Below are 14,896 nucleotides of genomic sequence, written 5' to 3'. Positions count from 1 at the left end.
TTATTACCTACCACCAGCTATTATTACCTACCACCAGTATTATTACCTACCTACCTACAGTATTATTACCTACCTACCACCAGCTATTATTACCTACCTACCTACATTATTATTACCTACCTACCACCAGTATTATTACCTACCTACCACCAGCTATTACTACCTACCTACCACCAGCTATTATTACCTACACAGTATAACGTGCTCTATAGGATCTATAGCATTTGTGTTACATACTGGTTGTTGTTATTCACATATAGAACCATGAACCATTCCTGTGTTCCTCCACAGGACTACCCCTTAAACCCAGTACATATTCTTAGAAAGGATACATGTTGACTGATACTGACTTCTTCTCTTACATTGAGTCTGAACAATGTGTTGGTCCCTCTAGGACTACTCCTAAAACCCAGTACACAGGCTGCTCCGTCCACGAGAACAACAACGGACAGGCGGCCTTCGAGAACCCCATGTACAACACCAGTGCCAAGTCGGTGGAAGGCAAAGCAGTCCGGTTCGACCCTAACCTGAACACAGTCTGCACAATGGTATAATGAAATCCGCTTGGCGACTGCAGACGCCAAAAAATGCATTTTTCTTCCTTCTTCTTTTGTATCGGGGTAAAAAATAACAGGAAATGCTTTTGCGAAAACAAGTGGATTTCATTGAGATCTAGACTGGAGATAGAGATGGAGACAGTCCAGTCTAGATCCAGTCCAGTCTAGAACAGTCTAGGCGTGTTGGCCATGGTGGAGACAAACAGAGGTACAAGAAACGAATCCTCTGGTACTTAAAGCACACTCTTCAGGAACTTTAACTGGTCATGTGTGTCGAGAAGGACACTCACTGGGAGACTAGCTCAACATCACGTTTTAGAAGACTGAACTGAGAACTGAGGAACAGAAAAACCCAAATCTTCACAGTGGTCGGCGAGTGGCGCGGAGAGTTCTTACGCTACCTTATTGTATTGCACTCTGCGAGTGTTTCTTCTTTACAGTCGACTGGGTCTTTTTTATAAATTGAAAAGGATCTGTAAATCTTCTTCTTGCATATATGAGGAGCATTCACCACCTATATTTTTGTGCTATATATTATCACGTGGGAGGGGCCAATGGCAGCGAGATTATATGAAGAGTTTATAGTAAAGAGAAGAAGAAAAATATCTATTTAAAAATATGCTGTTCACAAAAAAAAACATTTTTAAAATGTTAAATTGTTTTTTAAAACAACAGTTTTGACCGTAACGCCCTCTCCTCTAGCTTCAGTCCCACGTTCTGTGTTTTTTCCCCACTGAGGCAATCAGAAGTGTTTGAAGTATTGATGTTAACTGTGAGGTGTGAATAGAAAGGGTTTTCTGGATTATTTAACACTTATTTGCCATTTTGGATCATACTTTGGTATTAGCTTTTACAGTCATCGTCATTCTGACCCAAAGATCGATCTTTCCAGAATTTGTTTATTTCAATTTTATCTGGCATTTTCATTTGGACTTTTCATTAAATTGCACTTTTTGTTACGGTTTGCTTTTGTTTCAATAGTTGTTGCTGTATCAGTCTATGTATCCAAGTGGGTCATTTTTACACAGTGCCTACCAAACACCATGTGAATCAGGTCTGGTGCTCCTTCCTCCTCATCCCCCTGTTCCTGTCTTTCTCTTTCTAATCTATGGCCTCATTCCCTCTCTCCTTCACCTAAAATGACTTTATGTGTTGCTGAACACTTAACACTGACACAGTCTTGTGACACACCACAGCTCCTTTCCACTCATCATGTGCGTTGTTTTTTTAAACCTTTCAATCTATTTTGCCACTTAGTTTCTCCTATAACAATTACTGCAATAAAGAACCCATACAATTCTAGGATTGGACTGTCAAATTGAACTACTATTTGCAGTACAGAACAAGTATTATGTTAAATGCATTGAAAATATATAAAAAATAAGAAAAAATGTGATTAAAAAAGTGTTTTATAAAGAAATATATTTTTATGAACAAATTATTTGTAAAATGTATGAATCTATTATGTACATTTTCAATGCAATGTAAGATTAAAAAAGGCTAATTGCTTTTGTAAAGTGTCGCCTCTTTCTTAATTCCTATTCATTTTGTTTAGATGTGTTATATATAGATATGATATACATATATGATATATTCTCTACTGTATATGTCTGTAGACACAATATCTACAATTTCCCTCTGGTTACAGTTAGTCTTTGTATGGATTGGCTCCCATGATGAATACAGCCAGTCCATACAATGTTTCATACAATCCCTAAACACAGACAGAGACCCAGAAATAGCCTTAAGCCACTGAACAAATATCTGTTGCACTAATTCTCCTTCCAATGGAGTCATTACGGCCTTGTTTGATTGACAGCCCTGTCATAGTTTGGTTCATAGAAGGCTGTATGAAAAGCCCCTGGAATCCCTGCTGGGTATCGTAGTTATGTTCTTCTTTCCTTAATGAGGGTCAGTGCTACCTGGTATCCTTGGGACGTCCCTACCCCTAAACCCTTCCCTTACCCTAACCATAATCATAACCCTAACCTTAACCCTTACCTGAACCCTTTTAAATTTCAACTTCAATGGGTGTAGGGACATCCCAAGGATTCCAGATAGCACGGACCCCTTAATGAGGTGGCATGGCCGTCAGTAATACAGTGTAACAGTGGGCTCTGCCCATGACAGCTGGGATTCCCTCTCACTTTCTCTTTCTTTCTCTCGCTCTGTCTCTCTCATTAGTGACCAATTTCTCTCTCTCCCGTCATTAGTGAGCCAATACTAGACGGCTGGGCGGGTGGACTGACTGTCTATACAGTATAGCCGCACTTAGCTAGGCATGTCGAACAGTGACAGTGGAATGGAGGGCTTGTATCTATCCATGTAGAGCGTTCTAGTGTTACTGTGGCTGTGTATGTCAGTCAGGTGTGTAGAAGCTAGTCAATAAGATCAATACACTCCCTATTGACTTAATCTATTTACTGTCAAGACTTTTAAGTGGATATTGACAGTATCTTTCAGTTAATCATCTAATTAGTTCACATGGTTTTACTATGGCAAATTCATGTCAAGCTAATGTACCTTGTCTTTTATTTTGCTGTTCTCTGATCACATATATAGAAATAAAAGGGTAAAGGTAGGGTATCATGGTGGGATATGTCATGATGTTTAACCCCAAAATAACACTGAAATATACAGTGTATGTCAAGCAACAAAGCAAGCATGCTGTGTAATATACATCATTAATCTGTGTAGTCACCTGTCAGTCTGACGCTACAGCTTGTGTTGATAATAAACATGACCGCAGCACAATACATAGAACTGGAACGTACAACTGGAACATAGCACTGGAACACAGAACTGGAACACAGAACTGGAACGTAGAACTGGAACGTAGAACTGGAACATAGCACTGGAACACAGAACTGGAACATAGAACTGGAACATAGCACTGGAACGCAGAACTGGAACACAGAACTGGAACATATAACTGGAACATAGCACTGGAACATAGCACTGGAACGTAGAACTGGAACATAGCACTGGAACATAGCACTGGAACACAGAACTCGAACACAGAACTGGAACATAGAACTGGAACATAGCACTGGAACATAGAACTGAAACATAGCATTGGAACATAGCACTGGAACACAGAACTGGAACACAGAACTGGAACATAGAACTGGAACATAGCACTGGAACATAGAACTGAAACATAGCACTGGAACACAGAGCTGGACCATATAACTGGAACATCGCACATAGTAAGAAAATATCTGAAGCTGTGGAACTAGAGAAGTTGTGGAAATATTAACGCTCCATCATGGCTTGAGAAGAGAGATGAAAGGAGAGGGGGAGAGGAGATGAAACAAACCACAAGGTGCTCTGCGAGCGCTGAGGTTGAGAACAGACGTCTGACTGTAGTACAGGTTGAGACAAAATTCCAAAAAGCCAGACAGCCTCCATTATGGATGAGGATATAAGCCAGGGTTTTGGGGAACGAGAGAGGGATGGAGAAGAGAAATGGAGAGAAAAAGGGGAGATGGAGAGATGGAGGGGCACGAGAGGGGAGAGAGAGAGAGAGAGAGATGGAGAGAGATAGGGGAGAGAGAGTGGTGGAGAGAAAGAGGGGAGAGAGAAAGATGAAGAGAAAGAGATGGAGAGAGAGGGGAGAGAGAGAGATGGAGGGAGGGGAGAGAGAGAGATGGAAGGAGAGAGAGATGGAGAGAGGGGAGAGAGAGAGATGGAGAGAAAGAGGGGAGAGAGAGATGGAGAGAGAGAGGGGAGAGAGAAATGGAGAGAGAGAGATGGAGAGAGAGAGATGGAGAGAAAGAGGGCAGAGAGAGATGGAGAGAGGGGAGAGAGAGAGATGGAGAGAGAGAGATGGAGAGAAAGAGGGGAGAGAGATATGGAGAGAAAGAGGGTAGAGAGAGATGGAGAGAGAGATGGAGGGGAGAGTGAGAGATGGAGAGAAAGAGATGGAGAGAGAGAGGGGAGAAAGATGGAGAGAAAGAGGGGAGATGGAGAGAGAGAGATGGAGAGAGAGGGGAGAGAGAGATTGGAGAGAGATCGAGATCGAGAGAGAGGGGAGAGAGAGATGGAGAGCGAGAGGGGAGAGAGATGAAGAGAAAGAGTGGAGATGGGGAGAGGGGAGAGAGAGGGAGATGGAGAGAGAGAGAGGGGAGAGAGAGGGAGAGAAAGAGGGGAGAGAGAGAGAGAGAGGGGGGGGGAGAGATGGAGATGAGGGGAGAGAGAGAGAGAGGGGGAGAGAGAGAGATGGATAGAGAGAGGGAGAGAGAGGAGAGAGAGAGAGAGATGGAGAGAGAGAGGGGAGAGAGAGATGGAGAGAGAGAGAGGGGAGAGAGATGGAGAGAAAGAGGGGAGAGCGAGAGATGGAGAGAGAGAGGTGAGAGAGATTGAGAGAAAGTGGGGAGAGAGAGAGATGGAGAGAGAGGGGAGAGAGAGATGGAGAGAGAGAGAGGGAGAGAGAGGGGAGAGAGAGGAGAGAGAGAGATGGAGAGAGAGAGATGGAGAGAAAGAGGGGAGAGAGAGAGCTGGAGAGAGAGATTGAGAGGAGGGGGAGAGAGAGAGAGATGGAGAGAAAGAGGGGAGAGAGAGAGATGGCGAGAGAGAGGGGAGAGAGGGGAGAGAGAGAGATGGAGAGAGAGAGGGGGAGAGAGATGGAGAGAGAGGGGAGGGGAGAGAGAGAGAGATGGAGAGAGAGAGGGGAGAGAGAGATGGAGAGATGGAGAGAGAGAGGGGAGAGAGAGAGATGGAGAGAAAGAGGAGGGGGGAGAGAGATGGAGAGAAAGAGGGGAGAGAGAGAGGAGGGGAGAGAGAGAGAGGGGAGAGAGAGAGAGATGGAGAGAGAGGGGGGAGAGAGAGAGTGATGGAGAGAGAGAGGAGGGAGAGAGAGAGATGGAGAGAGAGAGATGGAGAGAAAGAGGAGGGGGCAGAGAGAGAGATGGAGAGAAAGAGGGGAGAGAGAGAGGAGGGGGGAGAGAGATGGAGAGAAAGAGGGGAGAGAGAGATGGAGAGAGAGAGGGGAGAGAGAGAGATGGAGAGAGGAGAGAGAGGGAGAGAGAGATGGAGATGAGGGGAGAGAGAGAGGGGGAAAGAGAGAGATGGAGAGAAAGAGGGGAGAGAGAGAGGGGAGAGAGAGAGATGGAGAGAGAGAGGGGAGAGAGAGATGGAGAGAAAGAGGGGAGAGAGAGAGATGGAAAGAGAGAGAGGTGAGAGAGAGATGGAGAGAAAGAGGGGAGAGAGAGAGATGGAGAGAGAGGGGAGAGAGATGGCGAGAGAGAGAGGGAGAGAGAGAGGGAGAGAGATGGAGAGAGAGAGGGGAGAGAGAGAGATGGAGAGAGAGAGAAGGAGAGAAAGAGGGGAGAGAGAGATGGAGAGAGAGAGATGGAGAGAAAGAGGGGAGAGAGAGAGAGATGGCGAGAGAGAGGGGAGCGAGAGAGAGATGGAGAGAGAGAGGTGGAGAGAGAGAGGAGGGGGGAGAGATGGAGAGAGAGAGGGGAGAGAGAGAAAGAGGAGGGGGGAGAGAGTGATTGAGAGAAAGAGGGGAGAGAGAGAGGAGGGGAGAGAGAGAGGGGGGAGAGATGGAGAGAGAGTGATGGAGAGAGAGAGGAGGGGGGAGAGAGAGAGGGGAGAGAGAGATGGAGAGAGAGAGAGATGGAGAGAAAGAGGAGGGGCAGAGAGAGATGGAGAGAAAGAGGGGAGAGAGAGGGGGGGAGAGAGAGATGGAGAGAAAGAGGGGAGAGAGAGGGGAGAGAGAGAGAGATGGAGAGAGAGAGGAGGGGGAGAGAGAGATGGAGAGAGAGAGGGGAGAGAGAGAGATGGAGAGAAAGAGGAGGGGGAGAGAGTGATGGAGAGAAAGAGGGGAGAGAGAGAGGAGGGAAGAGAGAGAGAGATGGAGAGAGAGAGGGGAGAGAGAGAGTGATGGAGAGAGAGAGGAGGGGGAGAGAGAGATGGAGAGAGAGAGGGAGAGATGGAGAGAAAGAGGGGAGAGAGAGAGGAGGGGGAGAGAGAGAGAGATGGAGAGAAAGAGATGAGAGAGAGATGGAGAGAGAGAGGGGAGAGAGAGAGATGGAGAGAGAGAGAGATGGAGAGAAAGAGGAGGGGGCAGAGAGAGAGATGGAGAGAAAGAGGGGAGAGAGAGAGGAGGGGTGAGAGAGAGAGAGATGGAGAGAAAGAGGGGAGAGAGAGAGAAATGGAGAGAGCGAGAGAGCGAGAGATGGAGAGAAAGAGGGGAGAGAGAGAGGAGGGGGGAGAGAGAGAGAGAGATGGAGAGAAAGAGATGAGATAAAGAGAGGGAGAGAGAGAGGGGAGAGAGAGAGATGGAGAGAGTGGAGAGAGAGAGATGGGGAGAGAGAGAGATGGAGAGAGTGGAGAGAGAGAGATGGGGAGAGAGAGAGATGGAGAGAGTGGAGAGAGAGAGATGGAGAGAAGAGAGAGATGGAGAGAGAGAGATGGAGAGAGCGGAGAGAGAGAGATGGAGAGAGCGAGAGAGAGAGATGGAGAGAGCGAGACAGCCCTCTGGTGGGTTCTGAGGATAGCAACTGACAGTCGGGCAGATTAGGGGTGATCACACACACACAGGGGTCTGATATAATGAACTGACTCACACACACACAGAGTCTTGTATAACTAACCTTGTGGGGACACACAATTCAGTCCCATTCAAAATCCTATTTTCCCTAACCCTAAAACTAACCCTAACCTTAACCCTTACCCTAATCCTAACCTTAACCCTAACCTTAACATTAACCCGAAAACCTAACCTTAACCCTAAACCTAACCTTAGCTCCTAACCCTAAACCTAATTCTAACCTTAACCCTAAACCCCCTAGAAATAGCATTTGACCTTGTGGGGACTAACAAAATGTCCACAGTTGGTCAAATGTTTGTTTATTTACTATTCTTGTGGGGACTTCTGGTCCCCACAAGTATAGTTAAACACGTCCCACACACACACACACACACACACAGGGGTCTGATCTGATCTAATGAGCGGGGTAGAAGAGTATGAAGAAGAGACAAGAGGGAGTGAGGCGGCTGTCAGACAGCTAGAGGACTGAGGAAATGAATGACCAATGGGAAGTAACATGGGTATTGAAAGGCTTATAATGTACACGATCTGAAACACACAAACGTACATACTGACAGGCAAACGAAAGGAAAACAATGGAGTTGGATCCAGATCTGTATTGGCAACCTTGATCTGCCTATATAGCACCTGTTACTGCAGGGTGAGCATGACATGAGCAGTCGGCAGACAATGTTGAAGATTTATGCCATAGCTACAGTGCTTAGAGCCACACTGCTGAGGATCAGCTCTGAGATGTTCAGTGAACCGTTCTCATTTAGAGAAAACGCTTAGGATACATTAGAGATTTGTTGTGCCTAATTAGACTGTTATTTTTACGCCAAAAGAAAGCACAGTGATCACCATTAGATATTCTTTGTATTGATGCTCCTTCCTCAGAACAGGATCACTATAGTGGACGGTGGCTGCTCACACAACCTTTTCAACAGCACTACAGACGGAAGTATAGCTGGCAAGTGTCTTAACTTGCTGGCGAAGTACCTGTTTACGTCTGCATCCTGAATGGCACCCTATTTTACTATGTAGTGCACTACTTTTGACCATGGACCATAGGACTCCGGTCAAAGGAAGTTTCAAGTTTTAATGTCACGCGCACAAGTACAGTGAAATTCCTTTCTTGCGAGCGCTAAACAATGCAGTAATCAATATCAATGTAATACTAAAAATAACACAAGGTAGAACAAAAACACACAATAAATAAAAATAAGAAATAAGAAGAACAGGACAAAGTAAGAAGCTATATAAAGGGTCAGTTCTAATACCATATAAACAATGTGCAGGGATACTGGAGTGATAGAGGTAGATATGTATAGGGGGAAGGGGACTAGGCATCAGGATATATGAAAAACTGAATTGCAGCAGCGTATATGATGATAGTACAGTGAGGGAAAAAAGTATTTGATCCCCTGCTGATTTTGTACGTTTGCCCACTGACAAAGAAATGATCAGTCTATACTTTTAAAGGTAGGTTTATTTGAACAGTGAGAGACAGAATAACAACAAAAAGATCCAGAAAAATGCATGTAAAAAATGTTATAGATTTGTTTTCATTTTAATGAGGGAAATAAGTATTTGACCCCCTCTCAGTCAGAAAGATTTCTGGCTCCCAGGTGTCTTTTATACAGTTAACGAGCTGAGATTAGGAGCGCACTCTTAAAGGGAATGCTCCTAATCTCAGCTTGTTACCTGTATAAAAGACACCTGTCCACAGAAGCAATCAATCAATCAGATTCCAAACTCTCCACCATGGCCAAGACCAAAGAGCTCTCCAAGGATGTCAGGGACAAGATTGTAGACCTACACAAGGCTGGAATGGGCTACAAGACCATTGCCAAGCAGCTTGGTGAGAAGGTGACAACAGTTGGTGCGATTATTCGCAAATGGAAGAAACACAAAGAACTGTCAATCTCCCTCGGCCTGGGTCTCCATGCAAGATCTCACCTCGTGGAGTTGCAATGATCATGAGAACGGTGAGGAATCAGCCCAGAACTACACGGGAGGATCTTGTCAATGATCTCAAGGCAGCTGGGACCATAGTCACCAAGAAAACAATTGGTAACACACTACGCCGTGAAGGACTGAAATCCTGCAGCGCCTGCAAGGTCCCCCTGCTCAAGAAAGCACATATACAGGGCCGTCTGAAGTTTGCCAATGAACATCTGAATGATTCAGAGGAGAACTGTGTGAAAGTGTTGTGGTCAGATGAGACCAAAATGGAGCTCTTTGGCATCAACTCAACTCGCCGTGTTTGGAGGAGGAGGAATGCTGCCTATGACCCCAAGAACACCATCCCCACCGTCAAACATGGAGGTGGAAACATTATGCTTTGGGGGTGTTTTTCTGCTAAGGGGACAGTACAACTTCACCGCATCAAAGGGACGATGGACAGGGCCATGTACCGTCAAATCTTGGGTGAGAACCTCCTTCCCTCAGCCAGGGTATTGAAAATGGGTCGTGGATGGGTATTCCAGCATGACAATGACCCAAAACACACGGCCAAGGCAACAAATGAGTGGCTCAAGAATAAGCACATTAAGGTCCTGGAGTGGCCTAGCCAGTCTCCAGATCTTTATCCCATAGAAAATCTGTGGAGGGAGCTGAAGGTTCGAGTTGCCAAACGTCAGCCCCGAAACCTTAATGGCTTGGAGAAGATCCGCAAAGAGGAGTGGAACAAAATCCCTCCTGAGATGTGTGCAAACCTGGTGGCCAACTACAAGAAACGTCTGACCTCTGTGATTGCCAACAAGGGTTTTGCCACCAAGTACTAAGTCATGTTTTGCAGAGGGGTCAAATACTTATTTCCCTCATTAAAATGCAAATCAATTAATAACATTTTTGACATGTGTTTTTCTGGATTTTTTTGTTGTTATTCTGTCTCTCACTGTTCAAATAAACCTACCATTAAAATTATAGACTGATCATGTCTTTGTCAGTGGGCAAACGTACAAAATCAGCAGGGGATCAAATACTTTTTTCCCTCACTGTATGTTATGCATGTGTGAGCAAATTAAGTTGGTGTGTGTGTTTGTGTGTGTGTGTGTGTGTGTGTGTGTGTGTGTGTGTGTGTGTGTGTGTGTGTGTGTGTGTGTGTGTGTGTGTGTGTTATGTGTGAGTGTATAGAGTCCTGTGAGTGTGCATAGAGACAGTGCAAAAATAGAAATAAAACACAAGGGTCAACTCAGATAGTCTGTGTAGCCATTTTGTTAGCTATTTAGCAGTCATGGCTTGGAGATAGAAACTGTTCAGGGATGTACTTTTTGAAGAGTATTGCCTGTCTGATTTGAACCCCTCGCACAAAAAAAATGAAATAATAAAAGGTTTGTCACAAAAACAATAAAAGCTGTTCAGGAGCGTGTTGGTGTCAGACTTGCACCGGTACCGCTTAACGTGTAGAAGCAGAGAGAAAAGACAATGGCTTGGGTGTCTGGAGTCTTTAACGATTTTACAGGCCTTCCTTTCACACCGCCTGATATAGAGGACCTGGATGGCAGGGAGCTCGGCCCCAGTGATGGACTGGGCTGTCTGCACCACCCTCTGTAGCGCCATGCGATCGAGAGCGGTGCTGTTGCCATACCAAGCAGTGATGCAGCCAGTCAAGATGCTCTCAATGTTGCAGCTGTAGAACATTTTGAGGATTTGAGGGCCCATGCCAAACCTTTTCAACCTCCTGAGGGGTAAGAGGCGTGCCCTTTGGGAATAGGGTGCTATTTGGGAATAGGGTGCCATTTGGGAATAGGGTGCCCTTTGGGAATAGGGTGACATTTTAGTCATAAGCCCAATGTCTGTGTTCAAAAGGAAGTAGTCATGTTGAAACAATAGTTGAATGTTGAAAGAATCAATGGGCTAAATTAGAAGTGTTGAAGTTTCGATCTAATCGATTACGGAGTCGAGGAGTAAGGGATCTCATGCACAGACATTTTCCAGAGGTCTTAGTGTGAGATGAGTTTCTTTCGAACCTTTCATCTCCATGGTAGCATGCCTCAGCGCTGGACAGCGCCAAGCTTTTCGTCTGAGACACAAGGGCAATAGATTTCTCTCAGTTTGGACACCCTGCCATGCCGACTCCCAAGATCAAACACAGAAGTGATCATCTTGTTTTGCCACCGTGAACTCCATGCTGACACCCAAAGGCTTTATAGTGGTGCCAGGATAAAAGACAAAATACTAGAAATCAAAACGAAGGTATGGCCATTGGATGGAAGGAATGAGAAAAGGAGAGAGAGCGAGAGAAAGAAGAGAGAGAGAGAGAGAGAGAGAGAGAGAGAGAGAGAGAGAGAGAGGCGCGAGAGAGACAGGCGCGAGAGAGAGAGACACAGGTGCGAGAGAGAGAGACAGGCGCGAGAAAGAAAGAGAGAGAGACAGGTGCGAGAGAGAGAGAGAGGCGCGAGAGAGAGAGAGAGAGAGAGAGAGAGAGGGTGCAAGAGAGAGAGAGGCGCGAGAGAGAGAGAGAGAGAGACAGGTGCGAGAGAGAGACAGGTGCGAGAGAGAGAGAGACAGGCGCGAGAGAGAGAGAGAGAGAGAGAGAGAGAGAAAGAGAGAGAGACAGGCACGAGAGAGAGAGAGAGAGACAGGCGCGAGAGAGAGAGAGAGAGAGAGAGAGAGAGAGAGAGAGAGAGAGAGAAACGGAAACGGTGACCCAATAGAAATAGCAGAGCTGATAGTAATGAGAAGAAAAGTGGGTGGAACATGAATTATGTTGCAGTGCAGTGTAATGGTAATGGTAGCCATGGAGGGTGGGTGTCCAGCAGTGGAGGAATGGATGGAATGGAGTGAATGGAATGGTATCAAACCCATGAAAAACATATTTTTGATACCATTCCATTTACTCCATTCCAGCCATTATCATGAGCCGTTCCTCAGCAGCCTCCACTGGTGTCCAGTCTGATGAATTGGAACCAAGGATGGATAGCTAGCTAGCTGAGCATACATGTGCACAATCACCAGAGAAATCAAGTAGGTAGACAACCTGTTGTTGTGAGACACATTCTGATGACAAGACAAGAATTTAAACCGGAGTTACTACATGTAGGATTTATATTCTCAATGTTGTTATCTGTTATCATCCTCATTAGAGATTTAATTTGTCTTGAACAACTGAGATGATGGTTTCTCTCCTTGGAATACAACTGAGATTATGGTTTTCTCCAAGGACTACAATTGAGATGATGGTTTTTCGCCTAGGACTACAACTGAGATGATGATTCTCTCCTAGGACTACAACTGAGATGATGGTTTTTCTCCTAGGACTACAACTGAGATGATGGTTTTTCTCCTAGGACTACAGCTCTTGTTTTAACAACCCCATCCTTCTTTTCCTCAAGCCAGACAAAGTTTCACTTCCAAACCAGACATCAGTTTTCAGTGTACGTATCTCCAGCCTGCATCTCCCATGCTGTTGTGTTAATGTTCCCCTTGCTAAAAATACAGATTGCAAATCCACTCATGGCTACGCAAGAGAAGCAGCTGCAGATGACTCCATTGTTTCTCTCTGCTTTGGCATCTGCCCGGTGCTCTGGCCTTGATGAGATTCTGACCAGCCGGATGGAGACACTGTCTGGCCTTGATGAGATTCTGACCAGCCAGATGGAGACACTGTCTGGCCTTGATGAGATTCTGACCAGCCGGATGGAGACACTGTCTGGCCTTGATGAGATTCTCACCAGCCCGATGGAGACACTCTCTCTCCTTGATGAGATTCTCACCAGCCCGATGGAGACACTGTCTGGCCTTGATGAGATTCTCACCAGCCCGATGGAGACACTCTCTCTCCTTGATGAGATTCTCACCAGCCCGATGGAGACACTGTCTGGCCTTGATGAGATTCTCACCAGCCAGATGGAGACACTCTCTCTCCTTGATGAGATTCTCACCAGCCCGATGGAGACACTGTCTCGTTTGAACTTCAGCCAAGACAACAACAAGATTTGAAAGAGGAGAGAGAGAGCGAGAGCGAGAGCGAGAGAGAGAGGCAGACCTGGGGAAAGTAAGAGCATACTTTGGCTGATAGGACGGGAACCAGGCAGCCGTAAAGGAAAAGGGCAATCTAAACGGCAGTGCTTTGTAGGGAAGAGCGAGTTCAACGAAGAGTGAGAAAACAAGAGAAGATGAGGAGTCTGGTGCTGGGAAGATTCCCTTCCTTTGTTTCTCCTCAGTCAAGGTCACTTTACTTTCCGCATTGTGGAGCCCAAGTGTCTCCTGTCTCAGGGATTTGATGAATGTCTCATTCTGCTCAGACATTGTGGGCGCCATATGAGAATGAATGCTTGCCAGACTCCTCTGCACTACCTTCCCCATGTGAGAGTTATGATATTTTCCAATTAAAAGTAAAGCAATTCAGTTGTCAGTGAGTAGTAATGGAAATTCATATGCTTCCCAATTCTATATGCTCCCGAAGTCCCCTCACCACACCCTAAAGGTAATATGATGGAAATGGATGACACCATACATTAAACCAATCACCTTCTGATTAGTGTTAAATACTCAGAGAGGAGGTGCTGATGTCATTAAGAGCAACTAAGAGCAACGGAAGAATGCCAAACAAGGTTACAATGCATATAGAGTTTATGGAATAGAACGGAGGGCGGTATGAAGGGAAGTGGTCCCTATGGAGAGGTCTAAGCAGATAGGGAAATCAGGTGGGGTAGCACTATATGGGGGGGGTTAGGGGTAGGATTAGGGTTGAGCCAGGTTTGAACCTAAGGCTAGGGTTAGAGTTATGGCTAGAGTTGCTAGGGTTGAGCCAGGGTGTGGACATTAAGCTAGGGTTAGGGTTAGATGTGTGTTGTGTGTCTGTGGTAACTCAATATTTATGTTTTTTTTTATATAATGAATTGTTTTCACGACAAGTTGACACATATTTGCAGTTCATAACATGCAATTCAGTACGTGGGATGTGCCAATATTTATTTCCTGAGTGCAATAAAAAAGTAATGTACTGTACATTATGTATATCTAGCTGTCGCTGAAGTAGTTTAAACCTGACTATGAATGTCTGAATCATGCATGTAAGCACTTTACTGTATTTGCACACAGTGTGGTAAAGATCCAGCCTTTCATCCATATCTGTCCCTGATTACGTGTAGGCCTACTGTCAGCAATAATTGGTTGTCAGGTAAATACTGTATAATGCAAAAGGACCAACTGATTTCTCATAGGAGGAACTTCTGGCAAATAAAGACAGTATGTAATTTACCTGCTGCTTATTTGATTTGCTCCTCGTTGCTAGTTTTCCTTTCAGGGCGAGCGGCTTTAAGAAGGCAGTACATTCCTTACCAAGGGTGTTTGTTCATTCAGGAAGAATACTTCTGCTTCTGCTGTTGGCCTCCAAAGGAGTGTTTTAAGCAGAAAATCAATAAAGGGGGAACAATGTGGTCTTCATTCCCTTCCTGCTGTAGTTTTTCTGTCCTCACTTATCATTACAACTCTCTCTTTCTCTCCTCCTCCATCTTTTCTCTGTGCCCATTTTTCTCTGAAACTGCCGTGCTGCTTGAACACAAACAAGCAAAAACAGACATTTATGGAGCATGCAGAAGCATACAAACATAAACACACCATCCAACCTGCATTTTGGTTTCAGGATAATAGCAGTGTATTAGTTAGTAGCCGAACCTTTGGGTGAAGCACTTGTTTCCACCCTTGTCCTATTGCTCACTGATGATAGAACCGATGGATTGTCTGAGAATGACCATGGACGTTTTAGAAGGTCAGTGATGCTGACAGGAGAATGACCATGGATGTTCTAGGTCAGTGATGCTGACAGGAGATGAAAGAGTAAGTCTGGGTA

General features: G+C 45.4%; 1 protein-coding gene across 1 annotated transcript in view; it reads left to right on the top strand.

The window, feature by feature from the left end:
- Positions 1-2,050, top strand: part of LOC121586782 (CUB and sushi domain-containing protein 3) — a 759,103-nt gene extending 757,053 nt beyond the window's left edge. Inside the window, exon 70 of the mRNA XM_041903753.2 lies at positions 395-2,050. Coding sequence (XP_041759687.2) covers positions 395-554 — 160 coding nt within the window. The 3' untranslated portion in view covers positions 555-2,050. The remainder of the gene's footprint in view (positions 1-394) is intronic.
- Positions 2,051-14,896: the final 12,846 nt, after the last annotated feature.

The sequence above is a fragment of the Coregonus clupeaformis genome, chromosome 17 (assembly GCF_020615455.1).
Source record: "Coregonus clupeaformis isolate EN_2021a chromosome 17, ASM2061545v1, whole genome shotgun sequence".
NCBI lineage: Eukaryota > Metazoa > Chordata > Actinopteri > Salmoniformes > Salmonidae > Coregonus > Coregonus clupeaformis.
The sequence above is the reverse complement of the archived record's forward strand: the minus strand, read 5'-3'. Positions and strand labels throughout refer to the sequence as shown.